Source organism: Peromyscus leucopus, chromosome 18, assembly GCF_004664715.2.
Source record: "Peromyscus leucopus breed LL Stock chromosome 18, UCI_PerLeu_2.1, whole genome shotgun sequence".
Classification (NCBI taxonomy): domain Eukaryota; kingdom Metazoa; phylum Chordata; class Mammalia; order Rodentia; family Cricetidae; genus Peromyscus; species Peromyscus leucopus.
Window position 1 is genome coordinate 14252722 of NC_051078.1, and position 24968 is coordinate 14277689.

At 39.8% G+C, this 24968-nt stretch overlaps 1 protein-coding gene across 3 annotated transcripts in view; it reads right to left on the reverse strand.

The window, feature by feature from the left end:
- Positions 1-24968, reverse strand: part of Ptprr (protein tyrosine phosphatase receptor type R) — a 246902-nt gene that overhangs the window by 93887 nt on the left and 128047 nt on the right. For 2 of the 3 annotated variants that reach the window (XM_028877961.2, XM_028877962.2), the window contains 3 exons: positions 13277-13390; positions 9542-9697; positions 2710-2820 (listed from right to left, as the gene is read on the reverse strand). In XM_028877961.2, the coding sequence (XP_028733794.1) occupies positions 2710-2820; positions 9542-9697; positions 13277-13390 (381 nt within the window). Of the gene's footprint in view, positions 1-2709; positions 2821-2937; positions 4499-9541; positions 9698-13276; positions 13391-24968 lie in introns of those variants that run through there. The other variant, XM_037196754.1, reaches the window with a different exon arrangement.

Sequence of the window (24968 nt, forward strand, 5' to 3'; positions counted from 1 at the left end):
GGAGGCATCAGAAGTGTAGGGAATGGTTGTACTGTGCATATGAGAATCAGAAAGTGTATCCCAGTACACTTCAGCACAAAACGTATACTGTGTAGTTATGACTAAGAGATCCTGGCAAAAATTAATTTAAGATAATTATCAAAAGCATTCTAACTCAGGAAGATGAGTTGATTTTAGAGGGTCACATTTGACACGTCTCTAAATGTGAACTGCGTCTAATTGTATCAGATAAATTGGCTTTGCCTTAATCCTATTAGAGAGTATTATTTTTCCATGAATATCAAGCCCTTCCTAAGCATTGCTGCTACCTCTGTTCCTTTTTAAATGGCTTTTCACAGTTAAATTTAAGATAGTGTTTGAAATCAACCAACCAACCAACCAACCAACCAACCAACCAACCAACCAACCAACCAATCAATCAATTTCTGTCATTTATCTATAATCACCTGCACACAAGTCAAGTGTTCTTTCTTCCAATCTTTATTCCCACACCTTAACATGTCTCTTCCTTACAGAGGGAGCACCACTACTTAGTCAACAAGCCAGATGACATGGGGGCATTTTTACTCTTTTCCCTCCTCCTGGTCATCAGGACCCCGCACGTCCTGTTCCTTCTACCACACAGCACTCCATCTTTTATACCTCCTCATCTCCACCCTCTCCCATCCAGCTCACCACCGCCATCATCTTTTTCACAGAAACACTGAAATGATCTACGGTCCTCGCACTCCACACTCCCTTATACCCCAACCACTTTCCTAAGCCTAAGCAGAGACCAGTCTTTTAAATGCACTCACATAATCTGCATGAACACTGTTTCCCTTTTCCCCTTGAACCTGACGGTCTAAACTTGTTTCACCCCAACACCATGCTGCTGCTGTCCGCTCTGCTGGACATGGTCACACCCTGCATGTTCATATGTTCACATCTTGCATGTTCACACCCTATGAGTTTGTACCTCCCGAATGTCTAACTCTTCTTACATGTCAGCACAAACTCTGCCCTTTTTCTGCTCTTTCCTGCCTATCACCTGGCTTCCCACTGTCCTCCGTTCGCTCATCTTTGTTCTGAATCTTACTCATCATCTGAAACACCTCAGTTTCTACCGATTTCTACTCTTATTTCCTTACTCATCTTCCATCCCTGTTTTCTCACTAGAGTGACAGGGATCAAAAAACACACAGGCTGGCAAGCTCTAAGCAAGTGCTCTGCTGAGCTACAGTCCTCAGCTCCCTCATCCCCTTTAATCTGTGAATAACTCAAATGAGGACCGACAAGATGGAGAACAGAACTTGAGATTTCAGGCGATAAGAAAAGAGGACTCACACATGTTGAAGTGTAGTTATCCATGGGAAGGAGCTGCACCCTTAAACTAGTAGTCAAAAATTTCTTCTGCAGTTTCTATAAAACTTTCAATCTTAGTCATTAAAGTTCTTTTCCTTAATATATACCATGTAAGATATGAAATCTTTTTTAAACTTAATTCTTAAATTACTGTCTGGATTATTGGGTCACAATTTTCTGAAGTTCAATTTCTGATCCAGAAAGACATATCTTTGAATCCATTACAGTGGGAGTTTTAGAATGTTCTTGCTATTTCCTAGATTTTGAGATCTTGAAAATGTGCCTGTCTTTGCTCTATTTATGACCTTATTTGTGTCCCTCAAGTTCAGATCCACTGAGTCTCTCTTCCTTTCTAGACTGAGTCTCAATCTTTCTGATATAAATCCATTTCCAGAAGCAAGAGCACAAATGAATAAAATCCAAAGAAATGCTTGGCAACACTGTTGATTGTAGACAGAATCATTAGCATTATGTCTTTTGGGGGGGAACGTGTAAAACAAAAGAGGAGGCAGTTCTTAAAATATGCAAAATAAAAAGAACATAACACATAGGAAACGATATTAAAGCCATTTGTAAACTTCAAATACTATGCTACGTCACAAAATTTCAGAAGAATGAATTAAAAAAAAACCCAACTCATTCTATTTGAAAGATAATTATTAACTCATTCCATACCAAATTCAACACCAACGCCTGGTCTAATCTAGTGGCTTAGGTTTATTTGGGGTGTTAATTTTTAAAATCAGAACTACGCTTTCTTGTTTATATATCATGACCTTTAGGGCAAGTACAGTGTAATCTTTCATTCCTACGTACTATTCATTCCACTGGAAATGAGGTAGCAGTGAGTGGGTTACCTTCAAGGCTGTAGTCATTTCCATTAATGCCTGATGTTGCTTAGAATACTTTCAAAGCCATTTAAAATAAGAAAATAAACCCTTCCCTTGAGAAAAAGCTTTACCCCAAAGACACATTTCTTCAATTTTTTTTCTATGCTCCACTAAGGGTGACATAAGAGAAGAAATAAAGCCAGTCCAAAATGTGCACATGAGACTTCAATGATGTTAAGGGCTACAGTGACCTCAGGAAATTACCTTCTAAATCTTCACATAGAGTTGGTCTAGATCCTAAACACTTCAGTGCAGTCTAGTCTCACTACAGAGGTCAGCATGCACACTTCCACACACAGTCTTAGCAATCAATTGTCTGCTGCTACAGGACAGTTCCGTATTAACAAGATTATAGGCTGGCTTCCCCCCAACACACACACCGGGTCTTTTTAACATTCATTCAAGTGGGAAAATATCTCCTATTACTAAGCAGTTGGATCCGCAAAGAATAAGATACACAAAGAAGCAAACTTACCATCAAACAGGTTACTATAATAACAAAGATGCTGAGAAAAATGATAACGGCGTAAAATCCTTCTTTGCTCCAGATTTTGTCCGCTTCATGCTGCCCTTGCAAAACATTTTTCTTTAAAAAGCAAAACAGAAAGCCCGGTGTTAAAGGAGAGCTGGAGGAAACCGGCGTCCTTATCAGACTGTCAACATATTTTTAGCTTGATTCCATTCAGGGTAGTAAAACACACACCTCTAGCCCCGGCTGCCACAGCTGCTTCTTTATCTGCCCAGGCACAGGACAGCTATCCTCTTTATCAGGAGATCCTGTAGGTGAGGGGGTGGGCATATGGGACAGGCTCCTGGGTTCTTGCCTTCCTCCACGTCCTGCACTGCCTCTCTTGGAAACTACCTGGTTCACAGGTGAGCAAGCTCTGTGCTTTTCTGCGCCGAGGAACTGTTGCTGAAGCTCTCTGTACTCCGAGTCCCCTCCCACGTCCACACTGTCTTGCAGCTCTGCGCTTTACTTTCAAACAAAAGTGAAACAGGTGCAAACAAAAAGCTCGTGATGGCTGAATACACAAGCCACGATGTGGGGACCATTTCTGTTTTTGTTTTCTTCTTCCTTTTATCCTATCATTTCCCTCCTTAAATGGAACTCACTTTGTCAAAACCTGACTCACGCACCATCCCACATAGAAATTGCCAGGATATTATGTTTTGTTTAAAGGAACAGGGAACACCCACGAGGCCAGAATTATTTAGTAATAAATGGTAAATAAACAGGATTATTTCAATTTTTACTGTGTCGCTCCTTGCTTTAGGAGTGGAGCGAGAGAAGTATAAAAGAGATGTGAATGTCTCTTGATTCTGTTACTCATTTTTCAAAACAGGATAGTACATTGATGGATGCTCTGAACTTTTGTTTTCTGTTTTAGGCAGAGTATCTCCTGTAGCCCACCCAGGTTGGCCTTGAACTCAAGCCAATTCTCCTGCCTCAACTCCCTAGATACTGGGATCACAGGCACGGACTACCATGCCTAAATATGAAAATGTTTTATAAATCAGTGATATTGCAGATTTATAGGTAAAGAAATCTCGAAAAAACTTAGGAGATATCTGAGTAGGAGAAACATTAAGTCTGTATCAAGCAAAATGTTCCCATGTTACAATCCTTCTGGAGAGCATGTGTCTATCCTTGATCCCCAAAACAAAGAAAGCCTCAAATTAAACCTATATTCTAGATGCCTAAATTTTGAGATCATTTCTGGCTACTTTTAAGGTTAAAAAACATATTTAGCCTTTGCAAATGAGATTAAAAATACTGACCTTGAAAACTACTTTATGGAAATTTTAATCTCTGCATTCAATCAAGCCATAGTAAAAGATGAGCAAAAAAACTTTGAGTTCAGTGATGATGATACAAATCATTTGGGAAGAGACTTATTCATGTACTCACAATACTACCTTTCACTTTTTCTAGACAGATGGATAGATAAAGGAAATGATTTAAGTATATATTTTGATTGAAAGATAGATAAAGGAAATGATTTACGTATATATTTTGATTGATAGATAAAGGAAATAATTTAGGTATATATTTTGATTGATAGAGAACCTGTTAATACTTGATTTGGTGAGGTGATTGGTGATTCAGGACCCTGCTGCAAATACAGGGTCCCAGTGACAATTTTCCTTCACGTCTTTGAAAATAGCTAGGCCATTTTTTTCCGCTCCAGTTTCTCTATAAACACAGCTAGAAGCTAATAGAAAAGAAAACTATTGTAGGAATCGAGAATGGAATTGAAATTTCTTTTTTCAGGCAACTAAATGGCATCCATTGTTTGCTATAAAAGCAAACTAGTTAAGCCTTCGCACAGCCAGTACGCACATGTCAAATTTAAGTACAAGGATTTGAGCTTAAACTCTTGTAAAATTTGAAAGGGGAGTGGTTAGGAGGGTGAAAAGCACTGTCCTCCAAATCTGCTCGGGTCCATTTTCCTCCTGTAGTCTTACAGTTCTCAGAGCGTGAACTTGCTCCTTTCTGCAGAAGACAGACCTGTTTTGATTTTTTTTTTTTCTAAAGTGAAACAATGATGATGGAAGATTGATTCTGTACTCTTCCGGGCCCCACCCCCAGCTTTTTTTTTTTTTTTTTTAAAAAAGGCTCTTGTTTTGAACTCAATCACTGCACATTCTTGGTAAATAGAGTTCCTTCTGAGTCATGCTGCCCCTGCTGAGCGCTGCTCTATCTGTTTGGAGATCTAAAGAGCTGAATAAGGAATTAAAGGATAAGTTTGCAGTCAAGAGCCCACACATCAAAAGATTACAATCCCCAGTAATCTCCCATCTAGCCTTTGCATAGGTTAACCCAGTGGCTTTTAGATTTTCTCAGGGGCTGTGGGTTCAATAATTCACAGACTCCCATGCCAGGTCACGTTAACGCCACTATAACATCTTTAAGACTTATTCCATAGATGTGCTGCTCTGCCCTTTAACTCAGATGCAGTGAAATTAGCTGGTGTATTTTCTTATTCAAAAATGGAGACATTTCCTTTATCTATGATGATGACCTCCCTAGCTGTTCTATACCTTGACGTCACATAGTTGGTTATGCTCTCCACTCCATCATCCCCCCCCCACTTTCTTTTCACTCCTTAATTCCTTTCTTCTTCATTTCCATTTTATTTCCAATTCCTAATATCCGGGAAGATGATCCAGATACTGAGGTTTCAGGAGGCACACCTTGTTGGGAGAGATGAAGCCCAAAGAATGAAATAGAAATGTTATAAATGGTCTGGTTCGTTTGATGAGGGCAGATTAACGGGATGCGCCTCACAACAGGATGGCTTGGTTGGATAAGTGGCAGATTTCAACTGCAGGATGCATGATACAAGCATGTGATCAGCATGATCTAGTATTTTAACACTGATGCTACATGTCCTCAGCATTGTGTGCCAGGTCTGGAACTCTTTACACTTGCCCACTGGCTAATGTTCCAAGTTTGAAGGAACAATCACCCAACTCACAAATTACGGCTCATATTTTATGTGGTATGATTTTTCTCTTTGTTAACTATTTCATCAGCTATCAACAATTCATCAGCCTGTTATTTAAAGAAGGTAACTTCCTCCTTTGAAATAGAGCAGTTAGAAAACTGGAGTAATTTACAAATGAATGAAAATAAAAACCAAAATAATTTGTTCAATATTATTGTGGAACTTAACATTTCAATGATTAGCTAACAATTTTGAGAAAATTGTCAATAAAAGCTAGAAGAGTGAATTTAATTTTATTCTCTGGGACTTATGGGGCAAGAGGAAGGTTATTAATTTTTTTATCTTTACAGGCATCTTATTATAAAACAATATGTGCTTGCAATGTTTTAGGTACCACATACAATATATATAAAAAAATGTGATGGCTCACATCTGCAGTCCCAACACTGGGAAGCCTGAGGCAGGAGGATTATCAAGAGCTCTAGGTGATGGCAAGTTCCAGGACAGCTAGCTACAGAGCGATACCCTGCCTTAAAGATCCTTCACTCCAGAAAAAAAAAAAAAGGAAAGAACTCTTTGCCTCAAGAAACTAAGGTTGGAAACAGATGATTAACAAAACTAATTCTCTATTTGGTATTTTTCTTTGGTTTCTGAGTCATTTCCATAAAAAAAATAAAGAAACCAGGAATATAAAGAAAGGGTAGCAAAAACACATTGTTCTTATGAAAATAATTAACAAATTTAGGAATAGGTGTTTTGAAACATCATTGTGAAATACGGCAAATGGATGTATTACAGTATTCTCCTCCCCCCATTAATGGCTATTCTGCCAAAGGAAGAGATATTTTGAGGATTACAAGATAAGACAGGTTGAGACATAAACCGTTGTCGAATCTTAACTGCGGGGAGGAGAATAAAGACATGGGGGGACTTAGAGAAGAGTCTGGTAGCTTTAGAGAACTGTCCATCATTCCTGCAGCGCCTCTCCTGCTGGACGGGAAAACAGGCACTGTGTAGGGGCATGCTGCGGACACTGTCTTCCCTGGCTTTCTCCTTGTGACATTTAGAGTTTCAGGACTGGGCCTGCTACAGCCGCTGAACAGAAGGTTCAAACAGACCATCACACCACCATGAAAGGCCTCTTCCAGCCAATTCAAGCACTTGATGAGCTTTATACTGAGTATTTCATAGGTTATACAGTTTTTTTTTTTTTTTTTACATTCCAATAAATTTATGAGAAAATATCATATTTTGATCGCTAAATACACTGGTTATTTAAGTTCAGGGCAGGCTTTTCAACTACTGTGGCCCAATAGCTTTCTGATGGGTGGTCCATGGAGGCTACTCCTTCACTGTGCTTACACGTTGGGAGAGCGGCCTTCACATTCTTGCTGTGATCTTTACATTCCAAAGCCATCAGCTTGTTTCTTTCTGCTGTCTAGGAGCATAATTTAACTAATGTAAGAATAACGCTCCGTGTTTCTTGGTGTGTTTGTTTTCCTAACTTTGGGTAGGACTTAGCACAGTGTTTGGCTACACGCTGACTCCGCTTTTCATATTCTGTCCTTTGCACTGCTGAATGAGATAAAGATAGTGACAAAATGACACAGCATGTCCCATCAAGGAACCCACAGTGCAGAGAAAGCCTTGAAGGCCCACAGAGCAGAAGGGCTTTTGCTCTAAGCTCCATGGGGACATGATGCAGCAGGCACCAGAGTTCTTGAAGGAACAATGGAAGGCTGTGCCATTAAACAGGCTGATGAGGCAGGAAGGTGTGTAGACAGCCCGATTACAAGTATGGAGGGATGGGATTGGGGGTCATGACAGCTAAGAAATTTAGAATTGCTTCAACATAGTCTAAGGAGCCACTGAGCAGTTACACAGCCCAGCGTGTGGAGGACCATATACCATACTAAGAGACCCGGACTGCATTCCATTGTGCTTTGAAACCAAAGGATTATGAAATTAGGAGAGCAAGCCAGGTTTACAAGAAAGAAGATTACTCTGGTGGCAAAAAATAAAAGGAAAGAAAAGAAGCAAGTTTTATGCAGGAGGGAGAAGGGCAGGGTAGAGAATAAAACCAAAAGCAGTGGGAAGAACTGTGTGGGTAGAAGGGTGAATGTGTTGGTTCAGTAGTGACATATGGTTTGGCCTCTTATCTATGGCTTCTGCAACCGCAAATTTAGCCAACTGTGAATAGAAAATATCAGCGAAGAAAATTCAACTTTAGTTCACCTGTACACTTTCTTGCCATTGCTCCCCAATCTATCATTTAAGCAACCCTATAAATTTAAAACTACATTAAATTATGTATTATAAGTGATTTAGGGAAGACTTGATGCACATGGGAGCATGTTCATAGGGTATATGCAGATATAACTTTACACAGGAAATTCGAGCATCTGAAGATTTTGATATACATTGGTGTCCTGGATCCAATCTACTGAGTATACCAAAAGACTGTGTATTCCCAAGTTTATGTCACCTGTATTTAAATTACATTTGTTTGGTACAAACAAAATCTGAGGATTTTCACACATATATAAAAAATGTAATCCATATCAAGTCCATTAGATAAGGACTGTATCCACTAGAATATGAAGAAACCAAGGCTCTGGGTGGTTGATACTATGCAAAGGCAAAAATCCTCACAGAGCCAAATTGTCCGACCAAGATTCGAATGGTTGAGTACTAAAGTTTTTAATATAATAACTATAGTATTAGCTGAAATGAAAGGCAATGGGGTTTGCTGGAAAGAGGAATAAAATAAGTGTAGAAGAAGGATTTATTTTGTTTTATTTGGAAACAGTGTTTCACTCTGTAGCTCAGGCTGGCCAGGAGCTCTCTGTGTAGGCCAATCTGACTTTGAACTCAGTATTTTCCTGCTTCTGCCTCCTTGAGTACTGGTATCTGGCATCTCAGGGGTATACTATTATGCCTTGTCTAGATATTGATTTTCCCTCTTTCTCTGTCTCTCCTTCCTCCCTCACTCCCTGTCTCCTTCCCTCTCTCTTCTTTCCCTTCCTGTACTAGTTTTTGAACCCAGGGCCTAAAACACGTTGAGTGTTGGTTTATACTTCACTCTTAAATCACTTTGAGGCAGTTGCTTAGTTTCTATGTACCCCACTTTCTTTGTGTACATGTTTTCCCTCAAAGCCAAACCCTATGGATTTGTGAACTGAATTTGCATCTACTTAGGATGCTGGTCTTTCTGATGAATTTGATTTTGAGAGGAGAGACAGAGGGATGATTCACCCTGTAGGGAAAATGGAAGAAATGGTAGAGAAACCTTTTTTAAGTGTCAAATTTTGAAAATACCATGAAGAAAATATCCGGAGTTCTTACACATAGGAAAAAAGCACATTTCACACAATTCCAAATCATGGGAGTGCAGCGGGGATGAGTATTTTGTGACTATTTTGACAACAAAAGTGATGATGAAAGGTTCACTTGTTGAGGAAGAAAGACCTGAGTAGAGTTTTTGGTTTCTTTTGTTGTTTTTTTGTTTTGGCAAATCAGTTTCAGGTGAGCAACAGGCAGACCTACCTAACTGGTCTTTCTTGTAGACAAATAAATAAATAATTACAAGGTCACAATGATTTTCAGAATCCGGTGTCAAATCATGAAACTTTACCATGAAAATCGAATTTGCTTAAGGAAAACACCCAAACTGTGAAGCACGCTGGATTCTGACCTTTAGGGAGATTGCTGTTTTAAAATCCTCACACACAGCTAAGAGCTTTCATCTCAGAGCCTCACGGGTTGGAGGGTTGGATTAGCAAATCATGCTAACTGCACATTTTTTTTTTTTTTTTTTTTTTTTTTTTTTTTAATGAACTGCTCCATGCAATGCCATACCTCAGGGGAGACGTCTGTAATTCCAAACTGCGGTAAACTCTGATGCAAAACATTGACATTAAGAGAACGCAGCACTTCCTCGGCCTGCAGGGCTTCCGGCTCTCCTGGTTTCCGGTTTACAGGAGACACAAACAACTCCACCTGGCGCTTCTTTTCCTGGTGAAAGCACGCCGATCGGGTATGTTAAAGATAATTGGAAAACATTGGGCAAAATGTTCACCTGTTCTTTACAAACATTAAAGTCGGGTTCCTAGACTCTTTGAAGTCATGCTAGGGAATGATGTGAACTGATCAGTCACTCCCAGAATCACTGTCACCAGTCTGAAGTACAAAATTTTCAAAATGGCCTTACTTTTGTTAGCACACCAGGATGTGAAAATTTATATTTCACTAGATAATACTTTACTCTCGGTTTCATATTTTAATTAATTAATTTTTGCTGTTGTTAATTTCAGAGGCTATCCAGATGTAACATAGGCTGGGGTTGATTTCTGCATCCTCCTACCTCAGCCTTCTAAATGCTAAAATTATAAGTGTGTACTAACTTAACATATAGTTCTCAGATGCCTTCTGAATCCTTATGCTTAAAGACATATTTTAAAGTCAAATGAGTCAGATAAAGCCCAATGTAAGCGTCAACCATCAGGCACCACCATGCTTCATCTTTCCTCATTAAATGCATGAATATGAAGGCTGGACTGGCCAAGGAAGAGGTGCCAGATGAGCTTTGAAGGTCCTTTCTTCATTCTGTTGTCCTTAACATTGATAAACTTTTAAACCCTACCCTTGCTTGGTAGTAATTCATTTAATAAATCTAGATCCAGAGCCAAGACATCTGTAATACCTATTCACCTGAGCTAGATGCCCTGGACATAATAACTGACTTCATTTTTTATTTTTTTATTGAGATGAGGTCTCTCTTGGTATCTAAGGCTAGCTTGGAACTCCTTTATGTATACCAGTCTGTTATTAAACTCAAAATCCTCTTGCCTCTACCTTGCAACTACCAGAATTATAGGGATATTTTTTATTGATTATTTGGGAATTTCATGCAATGCACTCCAATCACACCTTCCTACCCTTGTGTGCTCCTCTCAAAAAGAGAAAAAGAAAAAAGGAAACCAAGTTCAACTTGTGTGGTCCATATACTCATTGGAACATAGTCAAACTCCCAGGGGCCAGCCTCTTAAAGATAACTGAGTCGTTCCCCCAGCCCCTGCCACTCCAGAATTCAACAGTGAAGAACTACACTTCAGCATCCTAATTTTAAAGATTCTCTTCAATGGCTTCCTGTTTAGACTATTTCTTATTTTGGGGCGGGGGTTGTCACAGAGGCCTTCAATGTCTCTTATTCTCTTGCAATTGGCAACATTTACTCTTTTATTGTTTTTTTTTTATTGTTGTTGTTGTTGTTTTTGTTTTTTGAGACAGGGTTTCTCTGTGTAGCTTTGGAGCCTGTCCTGGAACTCACTCTGTAGACCAGGCTGGCCTCAAACTCACAGAGATCCGCCTGCCTCTGCCTCCTCAGTGCTGGGATAAAAGGCGTGTGCCACCAACACCCGGCCTGGCAACATTTACTCATAAAGGATATTTTTAAATGTTGTATTTTCTCTTCTGCACTAAAACTTTTTTTCCAACCAAGACTGACAACTTTTTTTTTTTTTTTTACCAAGCTAAGGGTTTTAATATGATTGAGCATCATAATATGCTGTGTATTAAAAAGCTCATGAGAAGCTTATTACCAAAAGTGCAGAAGTAGCTATATTATGACCTAAGGGCATATGTGTCATCTTAAGACACAAAGAGGAATTATGTTCATGAAAGGAAATTGGAAAGAATCTAGGGAAGATTGGGAAGCCATTGAAAGCAAATGTGAATCTAACATCATATGAAGGAAATAAAAGGTCGTGTGGAAATATGCCATTGTTGAAAAGTTGTTTGAGAGTCCTTAAGCTAGTAGAGTTCAGTGTTTCCCAAGCAAAGTTCTTACTGTGCCCACTACATGAAGACATCAGCGAAGAACACTCTGTAGGAAGCCTGTTTTTGCTGTAATACAATGATGGGTTTCAATGCAAAGCAGCAAAGGTCCTCAGTCACTTCCCAGAAGTAAAAGGCCCGTGAATTTTCATGGTCATCTCAGTAGCTGTTAGTAACATCAATCAAATCATTTTGTGTAATTCAGGTAGAGTAATAGGTAAGTGTCACTGAAGCTGAGCTCCTTACAAGCACCCTTTGGTCCGTGAAATTGCTTGGATATCTTTACCATTGTACTAAAACTTTTAAAGCACTTATTCAGACTCAGAAAATTGCTGACTCAGAATAAATGTTTTCTTTCTTTCTTTCTTTCTTTCTTTCTTTCTTTCTTTCTTTCTTTCTTCCTTCCTTCCTTCCTTCCTTCCTCCTTCCTTCCTTCCTTCCTCCTTCCTTCCTTCCTTTCTTTCCTTCTTCCTTCCTTCCTTTCCTTCTTCCTTCCTTCCTTCCTTCCTTTCTTTTTTTTTGTGGGAACCGAAACAACTCAACTTTTACCTACAGAAAAATAAAAGGAAATATAAATCTACCCTTAAAGCAAATGCTGTCCATACCTGAGAATACGGATGTTGATACTCAGAGTAGAAAGCTGAATTTGAACAAGGTATACAATTTAATGCAATAAAATCATTTATTTAGTCCTTGCTTGGGTTCCCAATACAATAGGAATGAAGAAAGATTTTTAAAGCAATGTGAAAAATCCTGAAGTCTCTTAGGTACATATATGTGTGTGCTTGTGTGTGTTATATATATATGTGTGTGTGTGTGTGTGTGTGTGTGTGTGTGTAGGAGCCATGGAGGTCAGAAGACCACACTGAATCCTCTAGAACTGGAGTTCTAGGTAGTTGTGTGCTGCCATGTGGGTGCTGGGAACCAAACCCAGGTCCTCTCCAAGAGCAGTAAGTGCTCTTTTAACTCATGAGCCATCTCAATAGCTGCCCTCCAAAGTCTCTCTCATATGAACCTTAGACAGCTAGCTTTTTGCAAAGAAAAACAGAAAGTGTCTGATTTAAAATTGCCCATTTTATCCACATGGCTTACACCAATCTTCAAATGCAAAGAACTTGCAGTTCACGACATCCAGGTTTCCAGACACAGAGAAAATGGGACACAGAATGAATGTGGGTGACTAACAGGTCTAGTCACTCCTACACAATGGATCCCTTGATCCCTTAGGTTTTCCTCACCCCCACCTTGGATGCGAATCTAAGTTTTTTCTTGGCATTCCATGTGAGCTACAGAGGTAAGGATCAGCTCTGTTTTATTCAGACATAATCCTTTGCTTTCTGCATTCAGCCTCTACTCCATTGGTAAGCTTGAAGGGGCTTTGGTAAACAGCATCTGGAATCCTGATACAGAAGGTTCCACTCTCCTAGACAATATTTGGAGAGTTGTGTCACGTTGCTGGACCTATCAGGGGAGCTACTATTGAACGATGACAAGGTTGATAGACTATTTTCTGTAAAGGGCCAGACAGTCAATTGTTTAGGCTTTATGGGGCAATCTGTTTGCTCTAACAATTTAGCTCTGCCACTGTGAGCGTGAAAACAGCCACACACACAGCATGTGAGCCAGTGGATGTGGCAGGCTTCAATAAAACCTGATCTCCAAAAATAGATAGTATGGTAGATTTGGCTCCCCAATCATGGAGCCTTTAACGATGAAAAATCAGTTTGAATTCTGAGAACGGGAAAGGTGGCTTCTTACAATGAGACGGTTGATGTGCACTTGCTGGGGCAAGAGGCCCAAGGCGGCAGCTACTCCTTGGCGGAAGATCCGAAGCAAGGTTATGTTCAGCTTGTTTATATCCATTTGCAGTGTCTGGAAAATGAGGACAGAAAAAAAAAAATACAAACTCAAGTGAAGATTGCATTTTGGACAGCCGGTTTGTCCCTGGTAACTGGCTACAACAGTTTGCAGGCTCTTGTAAGTTCACATTCTGGGGGTTAATTTTGATACAAATCAAACCATAGACATACTTTATGTGACATTTTAAATGGCATTAGTTAAAAGATGGCGCATTATGTAATAAAGCAATTTGTCTAGTTTTTTAAAACTCAAGTAAAACGGTCATTTTTTAAAAAGAATTCCATTGCAATATGGCTTAATCTATATCGCTCCTCTTTTTGATGACAGAATGATGTCTGTGGTCAAGCCTATTTTAGTTATCTGAGCGGGAGGACATATTTAATTCATGTTCGCATGCAGTCATGGAGAAGGATGCTGTGTAAATTCCATAAGGCTTGAGCTGGCAGTTTCTCTCTAGAGTGCTCCGCTGCCAGTGCCAGGCAAACAGATGAGGCGCAGTCCACATTTACTCTGGTGGAGAAGCCAGTGGTACTCATGATTGGATCTAAGGGAGAACATGCTCATTCATCGTTTAGGAAAACACTCCTAACAAATCTAAACAGCAAAATGTTCCAGAATTACAAATCACATTGTGATAGCAGTAATACATCCTAAGCCAGAAGGGCTGTTACTACACTTAAACCAGGGAGGAATTCACTGCGTGTTCCAAACTGGATCATGAGGTTGGAGAGTTGGCCCATCAGATAAAAGCACTTCGGGCTTTTCCAGAGGACCTGACTTCAGTTCCCAGCATCCATAACAGCAGCTCACAACAACCTGTAACTCCAGCTCCAGGGGATCCCACACCCCTTTCTGGCTTTCCTAGGCAACTACACCAAAGTGGCATGCACACACACACACACACACACACACACAGAGAGAGAGAGAGAGAGAGAGAGAGAGAGAGAGAGATCTTAAAAACCTGCCTCATAGTGAATTAAGATAGATACTTCTAAGAAATGGAATCTGAGTCTTACGCATTCCATGTATTCTATTATTGTTAAGTCTACTGCTTTGGTCAGAGTAGGTTATGTATAACTAACTGTTGGATGGTTTTTCTCATTTGTCTGTTGAAGAGACTGATTTGCATCTCAAATCTACTCTAGTGTAAGGACTCTTAAAGCTGGGTCTCTCTTAGCTTACTTTAAAAGGAGAAGGATGGAATGATACTGCTTTGAGAATTTGTAGACCTGCTAGGAAATAATATAGTACCTATATACAAACTTTGTGGAAGATAAGTGATTGGAAACGACCAAATGCTCAATGTGACAGGAACGGGGGCATTAACAGTTTGGGAATATAAAACACGTGTAATGGTTCCCAGTCAAAGTGGTTGGTTCACCTACTTTTTAGACTGCATTTCTACCTCAGGGTATTTCAATGCCTGCACAGGGGTGGGGGCCCTCTGTCTTGTTATGGAGGCGAGCTAACTGAGGTTCAAAGCAGGGTAGAGGATTGTGCCTGTCAACAGGCATCCACTTATTATTGGGAAGGCAAAAGGAGAATTTCATCAGAAATGGGTTGAAAAGCTGTATCGACACCATCAGCAACACCTTCAAAGTATTCATTCTTTGGCATTCATGTTACCTATTGCAAAACAACAGAAAAAGGTTGTAGAGATAAAAGTTTAGATCAAAGTGTCAGTAGGGCCATGTTCACTCAATTATCTCCAGGGGAGAATATGTCTTCTAGTTTCCATTGTTCAGGGGCAATTTTGGGGGAGAATCTTCAATAGGTCTGGGGCAATGTTTGGTATTGCTTGCCTTACAGCTCTAGTCTTTGCCTGTAGCATCCCATGGCTGTCTTCTCTGTCTCTCTCCTCTAAGAGTAGCAGTATCACATTTTTTCCTCTTTTATAAGGGCTGGTCATATTGAATCAGGAACCTTCCTTACTCTAGGATGACTTTAATGAATTAAATTAAATTAAATTACTTACAAGGACCCTACTTCTAAATAAACCATCTTCTTGGTATTGGGGAGTTAGAACTCCAACACAAGAATCTTGAGGGGACAAAATTAGACTGCAAATAAGGACGAAGTCAGAATTCTTAGAAGAGAAATTGCTAGGTTTTAGCCAGGGAATTAACAAAGAACCTCAATACTTCTGCATGTGTCTCTTGCTTTAAGTCAGTACAAACTGTAGGTGCAGCCAAGTCCTGGGTGTTCACCCCTGAGAAGAGCTGTTCTTGGAGAGCTGTGTGGGTGGTCAGACATGGCCATTGGTAGAATACTTTTATTGAAAGGTTGGTGTGCAATCTTGAGCTTGTTCTAGGTAAAGGCAATGCCAACGCCTGGGTAAGCTGAAAGAAGAGACTGAAGAACACAGACACCGTTGAAAAGGATTTTTCCCTTGGGGATTCACTGCCTGACTTGTCACAATAGTTTCTGCTGGACTTGGGGTTTGTGTTTTCTGTCTTAATAGGAGGTGGCCCTCTCCTTTCAAAAAGTAATTCTTTATGGCATAATCATCTAATGGCAGCTGGCTCAACAGTTAAAGGCATGTACTGCTTTTGCAAAGGAGCCCAGTTCCCAGCATCCAAGACGGGCACTTTACAATCACCTGTGACTCTAGCTTCAGGGGACTGGGTGCCCTCTTCTGGCCTCGGTGTGCACTTCACTCATGTTCAGATCCTCTGACACAGACAGACACATATGCACATAAAGAATAAAATATCAAAAACTCATCTAATGATGTATGTGTTTGTGTGTCATTTGCTGTGTTTTTAATAGCTTATTTCTCATATGCCAAGAGCAATTTAATATAGAAAATAAAACTTGAGCTAAGCCTTCAAGTACCTGTGGATTTACATACTAGTGATGGTTTTTCAGTTTATAGTTAGTCTATAGTTTTAAGCATAATTCCTTTATCTACCTACTAGAACTCAGTCTACATGATAGTGTAGCTTGAGTTTTCCTGCCTGGCCCACAGTCAGGACAAATCTCTCTCACCCGCCAGTCCCACAGCCGCTCAGACCCAACCAAGTAAACACAGAGACTTACTTTGTTTACAAACTGTATGGCCGTGGCAGGCTTCTTGTTAACTGTTCTTATATCTTAAATTAGTCCATTTCTACAAATCTCTACCTTGCCACGTAGCTCGTGGCTTACCGGTACTTTACATCGTCCTTGTCCTGGCTGCTGCTGCAGGCAGTGACTCCTTCTGCCTTCCTGTTCTTTTATTTCTCCTCTCTGTTAGTGTCACCTATACTTCCTGCTTAGCCACGGCCAATCAGCTTTTATTTATCGACCAATCAGAGCAACTTGACATATAGAGCATCCCCCCAGCACAGCCAAGTGCAGACCATCTCAGACACCTGCACTCAGGCCCATGGTCCTAATCATCCTCTATGCAGACCTGCTGGGTAAAGCCACGAGGAACCCAAGAACGGGCTCCCACAGGACATACAGAACATCCCACAGCATGATAGCTCTCTACAATAGAGACCTCCTTGGCTCCCAAACCCTGATATCTACACTACCAGCATATGGAAGCTATTGCTAAATCTCAGAGGCTATATTGTAGCTGTCGACTTCTTTCCTCTGCACGACTAAAGGTACAAACCTCAGCTAGCGTTCCTGAAACACGGGTGAGGAGCCATTGAGTTCTGCCTTGCCCACAGTGTTTGTCAGGCAGACTGAGTAGGCAGGCAATGTCTCTGGTCCCCAAGGGCAAGATTTGGAGCTGCAATCAACCCTGGGAACTGAGAGACAAGGGGGTTGTGTAAACCCTTGAGAGCTCAATTCCCAGGGCCATGATTAAGAGAGGCTTGTAACTGTGGAAACAGTATTAAGGTCTCAAATGGGAAGTGAAATAGGAACTCAAGATTAAAATCACTCAACAAAACAACTTTGAAAGATGGTAAAAGCTGTGCTTTTGAACCAGAAATTTGAATGACCCAACTAAATGCCCAGAGGTAATCAGCTGAAATTGGAATCCTCTGGCTCACTGCAGCAAACATTTGAATAATTTGCCTCTGATTTCTGCTCGTCTGGAAGACTTGGATTGATTCCACAAAGCATGCACACACAGACTTCTGACTATTACTCCATAAAATGTGATGCTAAAATATAGATTAAATAGATAGATGTATATTTGGGGTCCTAATACATGCTGGACAGAATGTGAGTGCAAATCTGGAAAAAAAAGGGAAGGATTTTTAGCCAAATGACAGGTTTACTTTAAACAGAACAGGAGTGGGACTTCCTGGAGTTAGTGGACATATGCCACCCATGTCTTTGTGAATAGGTGCTGGAAACATATAGTTCCATCCATACTGTTGCATGCAGGCTCAATTGAGATAAAATGGAAATTTCCAAGGCAATAATAAGATTATAGCTTAGTTTTAAAGTTATCAAAAAAGAGCTTAAGGTGTATTTTAGTAAGAATTCTGAGCCCACTTCATCATTTCTATGATTAAAGTTTTCCATCTCAAGGAGTAATGGAAATTCTAAATTAGCATGTTAAGACAGTCTATAGCAGCCAGTCATTCAAACAGTTACTGTGTGCATAAGTTTGGATCTGAAATGTCTGTCAAAGGCCACCTGCTAACGACTTAATGATTCGGTACTGATTCTTAAGAAGTGGAGCCTAGTAGGAGGAAGTTAGATCAAGCTGGGGTGCCCTTGGTGGAAGTACCCAAGCTCTGGCCCCTTCTCTTTCTTTGCTTACTGTCTCCATGTTTTAAGTAATTCATTCTGTTACATGCCTCTTCTACATTATACCACCTTCCCAAAGACCCCAAAGCAACAAGTCAACTGACTGTGGACTGAAACTTGCAGAAGTTGATTATCTTGCAGAAGTTGATTATCTTTAGTCTGTGTTATAGTAACACAAAGTAACACTACAGAAGGAAAAACTGGGTACCAAATCCCTAAAATCCCTGAGAGAAATGCTGTCTCCCAATAGCCACAAAGAAGTCTACTATGATAAGGACCCACTTCTTAGACTTAATACGTCTCTATTCCTGACTCCATTCTCAGTCACTGGACTTCTGTCTTTAGTTAGGATTTGTATTGGCAAGTGATTTCCAAAACAATTTTCCTGTTGTGTCTTTGAACTGAGCGGAAAACATCCATTCATTTGAAGCACTTTAGAGTTGACACTCAATCCTGTGTCATCACTCTGTGTTTTTCATTTGCTACTGTTTACACACGTGTGCTACATCCACAGAAGAGGGCTATAGTTGACCAGTATTGCTTGTGACTGATGAGTGCACCTTCCTAAGAAGATTGAGTCACAGGAGAATATCCTCATCATACCCTTCTGTCATGTTTCCATCATACATCATACTATCAACAAGCATATGTGTGTTTTGCTCCCATAAGCCTGCATCCTCTGTCCTTTAGAGTCTGGGAGGAGGAGGGTGCTGTCTCTTGGTCTACTCAAACACAAACACTGCACACATCACTTCTCATTGATCCAGAATAAAAGATCTGATCCAAGCCAACCTCCCAAATGCTCTATAAGTGTTCTTTGTCAGTTTGCCTTGGGTTCAACACAGGAATAGCCTGAGGTAAAAGAGGCTGAAGGAAATCAGTGTGTGGGGATACAGAAGTCAGGGGTAGTGTTTCCAAAAATGGTTTGTCATTACAGCCCCATGCATTCATGAAGAAAAATGTGAATCATGGAAAGGCTATAGGAATTGTTAGTGATGCTCAAGTGTGGTTTCCAAGCCACTGGGAGGCCATATGAGCACTCCCTGCACAATTGCATATATTTCTGATGTTCAGTAGATGTTTAATCCATTTTGATGTATTAGAGTAATTAGAGTAGGTGTATGTTCTGGTTAGTATTTTTTGTCAACCTGGACAAGATAGATTCATCTGGGAAGAGGAACCTCAACTGAGAAAACACTTCCATCAGATTGCCTGGAGACAAGCAGGCAATCTACCTTGTAGGGTGGCTTATTGATTAATGATTGATGGGGGAGGGCCTAGCCTACTATGTGTGATGCTGGCCCTGGGCAGGTGGTCCTGGGTGGAATAGGAAAGTAGGCTGAGCAAGCCATAGGGAGCAAGTCAGTAAGCATCATCCCTCCACGGCATCTACATCAGTTCCTGCCTCCAGGTTTCTGCCTTGAATTCTTTCCCTGACTTCCCTCCCCGATGGACTTATTACCTGCTAATATAAGATGAAATAAGCCCTTTCCTCCCCAAGTTACCTTTGGTCATGGTGTTTCACTACAGTAACATAAACCTAACTAATAACAGGCATATGAAGTTAAGAACAAGTTTTCTCTAGAACAAAAGGACAAAAATAGGATGGTGAGCATCCAGGAACATTGCCTCTCATCCCAGCTATAAGTATTTTGATGTTTATACTTCAGCAATAGTATCCCAGATGGCTTCATCTATCTTCTCAATATCCCCACACTAATGATGAACTACACCTTTAACACAATAGATAACAATAGTGGAGTTTTGAGACATTTTAAAAACAATTTCCATATAAACTTAATGGGATTTCTATATTCCTGTTGTTTTGGTTATGGGCATACACTTTTTATTGTAGTTATGGGTCACAAAATTAATTTATTTGGAAACTAAGGAGATAGCTCAGTGGTTACTAGTATGTACTGCTCTTGCTGAGGACTGGAGTTCAGTTCCCAGTACCCACATCCAGGGGCTCACAACTGCCTGTGATGCCAGTTCCAAAAAAAAAAATCCAACATCTTCTTCTGGCTTCCGTGAATACCTGTATTCACATGCACATGCCCCCACGCAGGCAGACCACATGCACACACACATAGAAAAAAAGAGAGAAGTAATTCTTTGCTATTTAGTAACACAATTTGTGATGGAAGTAATGATTAGCAGTGAGTGAGAAGACATTATTCAAATTTCTTGTTTGTTAAAGGTAAGACTTGGGGATAGGGACAATATTCAGGAGTCTCTGACTTTTGTGTTGACACATTTGGAAACATTTGTCCAGTTTGCTTTTGAAATTACTATATTGACAGGATAATTTAACAAATAATTATGTTTGCTTGTTTAGAAGCTGCAGGTAGATGAGAGAATACCAAATAAGAATACTTCTGTATCAACAAATTATAGTTATGAATACAAAATGATGAGAAAGACATGGGTTCAAACTGGAGTGGGTAATCTCTATTGAATTCTAACTCTCCAGGAACCTCACTTTCTTAATCTATCAAATGGGGGTGATATGTGTATTCTGTGTTATGAAATTAACTTATGAAACTATGAGAGACACATGAAAATTTAGGTAGAAAAGCAGCTAGAACCAGCAGATGGAAGGTCCCAGTAAACTTAGCTTTTACCAATATGAATTTAGTGTATATTAACATTGAAAACAATTCATTTAGTGAGCCACTTCTCTGGGTATTCAGAACAAAGGGAAATAGAGTAGCGACTTTGTTGATCAAATGGAGGCCTAAAGCTTATTCACTAGAATGATTAATAATATCAGGGCAAAAGTGACCTGATTGCTTTGGCAGTGTTTCTGTTCACTCATTTTTACATATATCAGTGAGTTTTAGCCAAAAGTCAATCAGGCAAACCGAAAAGAAGAAAACAAAATAGTTAAATTATTTCATTTCTACAAAAATGATACATTTTGGTTTATATTTGAGTCAGAATATCAGGCTTTAAGAAGATCCTCTGACTTCAGAATCTCTGCCTCCCTTCACTTTTCACCCAGTTCAGCCCCCGGGTATGGAAGATTCTTTATAATCCTTGACTTAAATTTGTACTCTTCTTGCTTCTTTTTCTACCACTGCAAATTAAATGCCAATAAAAAAAAAGCAGCCAAATTTAGCAACTTAGGTTAGAATCCCTTAGCTGATTCATTTGGAAAGCCCTTTATAACCTAGTTTCCTCTTTAATTCATTAATCTCTCTCCTCCGTTTCAATTTTACCTCTTAATTAGTGCCCTCTTTTACTTATCTTTTCCTGTGATAAGCTTTCTCTTTTGCCTCCAAAGATTTCTTCAATTTATTAGTTAGACCTTTCATATACATTTTCCCGAAATCTAAATTTTATGTAATTATAATAGGCATTATCATCATAATAAATTATTTTTTAAAAATCACCAAGTGATGAAAACCTTGACCTTCTGAGTGTATATTCACTGGAGGAGAAAAAGCTTACTTAAATTACAGAATTTATACTGCATACTCTTACGATACGTCCATTCTTGTGCATTGTGATTTTGTGTTTGCATTTATTTAAACTTGTAGAATATTAAAGTTTTACACACACACACACACAGAGATAAAACTGAAGAAAATAGAGGCTTAGTACAAAGTTCAAGATGGAAGAAAAGCTGTGACTTAACCATAATTAAATGTATCCTGGGTACAGTAAGCACATGTAACAGCAAGTGCCTTGCTTCAACAGACTTTTCAAGTCTCATTATTTTATGCTCCAGTCAACAAAGTTCTACTTTCATCTTCCTGATTCTGTTTCTCATTCTGTGTTGTTATTTTCACCTATTGTTGTTCCTTGTGCTATTTATTTATTATTTTTCTTTATTAAGAAATTTTCTACTCACTCCACATACATCCACAGACCCTCCTCCTCCCTCCTCCCACCCCCAGCCCTCTCTCCCTAGCCACCCCACTTCCCCACATCCCCCAAATCGAGGTCTCCCGTGGGGAGTCAGCAGAGCCCAGCACACTGAGCCTAGGCAGGTCCAAGCCCCTTCCCACTGCACCAAGGCTGTGCAAGGCGCCACACCACAGGCACCGGATTCCCAGAAGCCTGCCCATGCACCAGGGATGGATCCCAATCCCCCTGCCTGGGTGCCCCCCAAACAGTTCGAGCCAAACAACCATCTTCCATATCCAGAGGGCCTAGTCCCCTTGTGCTCTCTTTCATTCTCCCTTGGGTTGTTTCTTCTTCTCTCCCTCCTTCAGCATTTCGCACTCTGGGACAGAAGATGGCAGCCAGAGTGTGAGCTGAAAGAGACTCGAACCGGGTCCAGGCAGAAAAAACAGTGCACTGGCAAACATTGTTGGGAAAATGAGGTCGGACACACTCAGGTTTCTACGATGACCCCCATCAAGACAATAAATCTTGACAGGGGAGGTGACGCATGGCTTTGATCTCAGCAAAGAAGGATCTCTGTGGGTTCAAGGCTAGCCTGATCTACATAGCAAGTTCCAGGCCAGCTAGGGCCACATAGCGAGACTCTGTTTCTACCAATCAACCACCAAAACCCTGACAATAACAAAAGGACAAAACAGCAGGCAAATGAATAAACCAACGGTAACAGATCTCTAACTATCTCTGCTCTGAGTGCTTCGCTCACAGAGCACATCTGAAAGGACAAATGAGGCATGCCACCCCTACCTCCAATACCAGTGAAGACGAGACTCGTGTCTAAATGGTATCTAGAACTGCTTAGTAATAGACATCCAAGGGCAAAATTACAAGCCTTAAATCCCCCAGAGATCTTGCTTTCTAGTCATAAACTGAAGTTGTTTTAAGCCACCAGATATGTAGCTACCATATTAAAATGAAGAAATTATTAATTTATACTGGCCACTGGTGCTTTATTTGATATGAACAAAAGTGTCAGATGGTTATCTCTCCTTTTTTTTTTAATGTTCCAGTATTCAGATAACAGGGGTATATTATTTCCAGACTTGCAAGTGATCACATATGAAAGCTTGAGCTATGAAAAGGGAGGAGACCACACAAGCTCTTAAACACCGTCTGAGTGGTTTGGAGTCTAACCCTGCATGGATGGATGTCACATGTTTCTTTTGATCCCCAGCACGGAGGAGTTTATGTTTCACTTCCGTGGGTGTAATAGGACTCTGCTTTCCCTCATCTGGTGAGCTGCACAATTCTCCAAGAAACGTGATAAAAATGAAGTGTGGTTTATTGGCATGTGTTTTTGAGATGCAACTGAAAATGCTGTGGCTGAGTGTCCTTGGTAATCTTGATTATTTTTCCGTCACAGTAGGCATTAACAATTTTCTGCATAACTTAAAGTGAATAAAGATAGAGCGTGGAATAAGTTTTAGTATGCCCATGGTTCTTTCATCTGCGGAAGGGAGATGGCAACATCATAATAACCATATAATTTTCCCACAATGTGTTATTTCAGTGATGAGCACTTTCAGAGACATCTCATTTCTAGCAAAGCAGGATTCTGAGTGTTGTTGTTTTCAGTGAAGCTTTTATATGCAGCATGACTATGCCAGTTTCACCCTGGTACTTCTTAATCCTTACAGTGAGACTTTCATTTTCTTTTAGTAGGACTGAGGCTGTGATGTTCATTAGAATTGCTCTATCTGTGATTTAATTATCAAATTGTCCTATCAAAGCAAATGAATTGTTCAAAAAACAAACAAAAAACCAGAGGCTATATATAGCGTATTCTTCCTTATTATATAGCTAAAGATAGAAATGGTTAATTTTATACTGCACAATTCTACATCAGTTATTAACAGTGATTCATGGTCATCATTTAAAAAATAAATTGAAGATGGTGGAAGCTGTAGGGGAAGGTATATTCTGGTATAAGAAACGAAAAAGATACACTTTCTTTGGAGCTTTACTATCTAGTAAGTAAGAGTTTTAAATAGTAGTAAACCCTTTTTGTATTAAATATATGTATATATATGTATATATATATATAGTGTGTGTGTGTGTGTGTGTGTGTGTGTGTGTGTGTGTGTGTGTGTGTGTGTGTGTATCCTAGGCACTAAAAGAAAATCATTGAGAACTCTCTTCTTTTTCCTTAGTCTAAAACTTAGCTGCTAAACCTCCAATGCTACTTTGAGATTCTGGTCCTCATTTTACATTATTATCTGCTCAGGTTTCATACTAGAGATCCACTCACAAGAAAAAAAAATCTGGCAGCCCAGTATTTTATAGGAAATGGAGCTTGATTTCTCAAGTCAAATGATTTATCTGGGCTATTCTGGGTGATTGTTCTCGGCAATATTGAATCAAACAGGAAGTCAATTCAATTTTATTATAACGATGGATGGAAATGCCAACTACATTATTTTTTTACATTGTTATTTATTCCTAAGGACCACAGATAGAATCAAAATTGTCCATAACTTTGTGCCAATATCAGAAACACTAATACTATTTTAGACGGTCAAACTAAATTCCCATTTTTCCATCTCTGTAGGCCCAGACCCTGCACATAGTACCAGGAACACAGTGGGAATTCAATAAATACATTTTGAAATAAATCTCTGTGTAAACATTTTGTGAGACTCTATTTATCTGAGGATATTGGTTTCTAAGCAGACGAACTAATGAATTAATAAAGAATTTGTAATTAGGGCCAAAATTATTGTAAGAGCTACAAAAATTAAAAGCCAAGGTTCTTGGTTCACTGAAGGAAAACAGCAGAACTGCCATTCCCAGATGGGAACTAGGCCAGGGGCTTCTCATATCAAAAACTTTTATTCATCAGTCTCTTTACTAGATCACAACAGAAGTTACTGACCGGCATTTTAGTGAAGTCTGCATGTAAAGGTAGGGGCCCAGATGCCCTCTTTGTAAAAATGTCCAGATTTCCTGGCTTAGCTCATGTAACCCTTTCTTTTATTTCCAATTATCA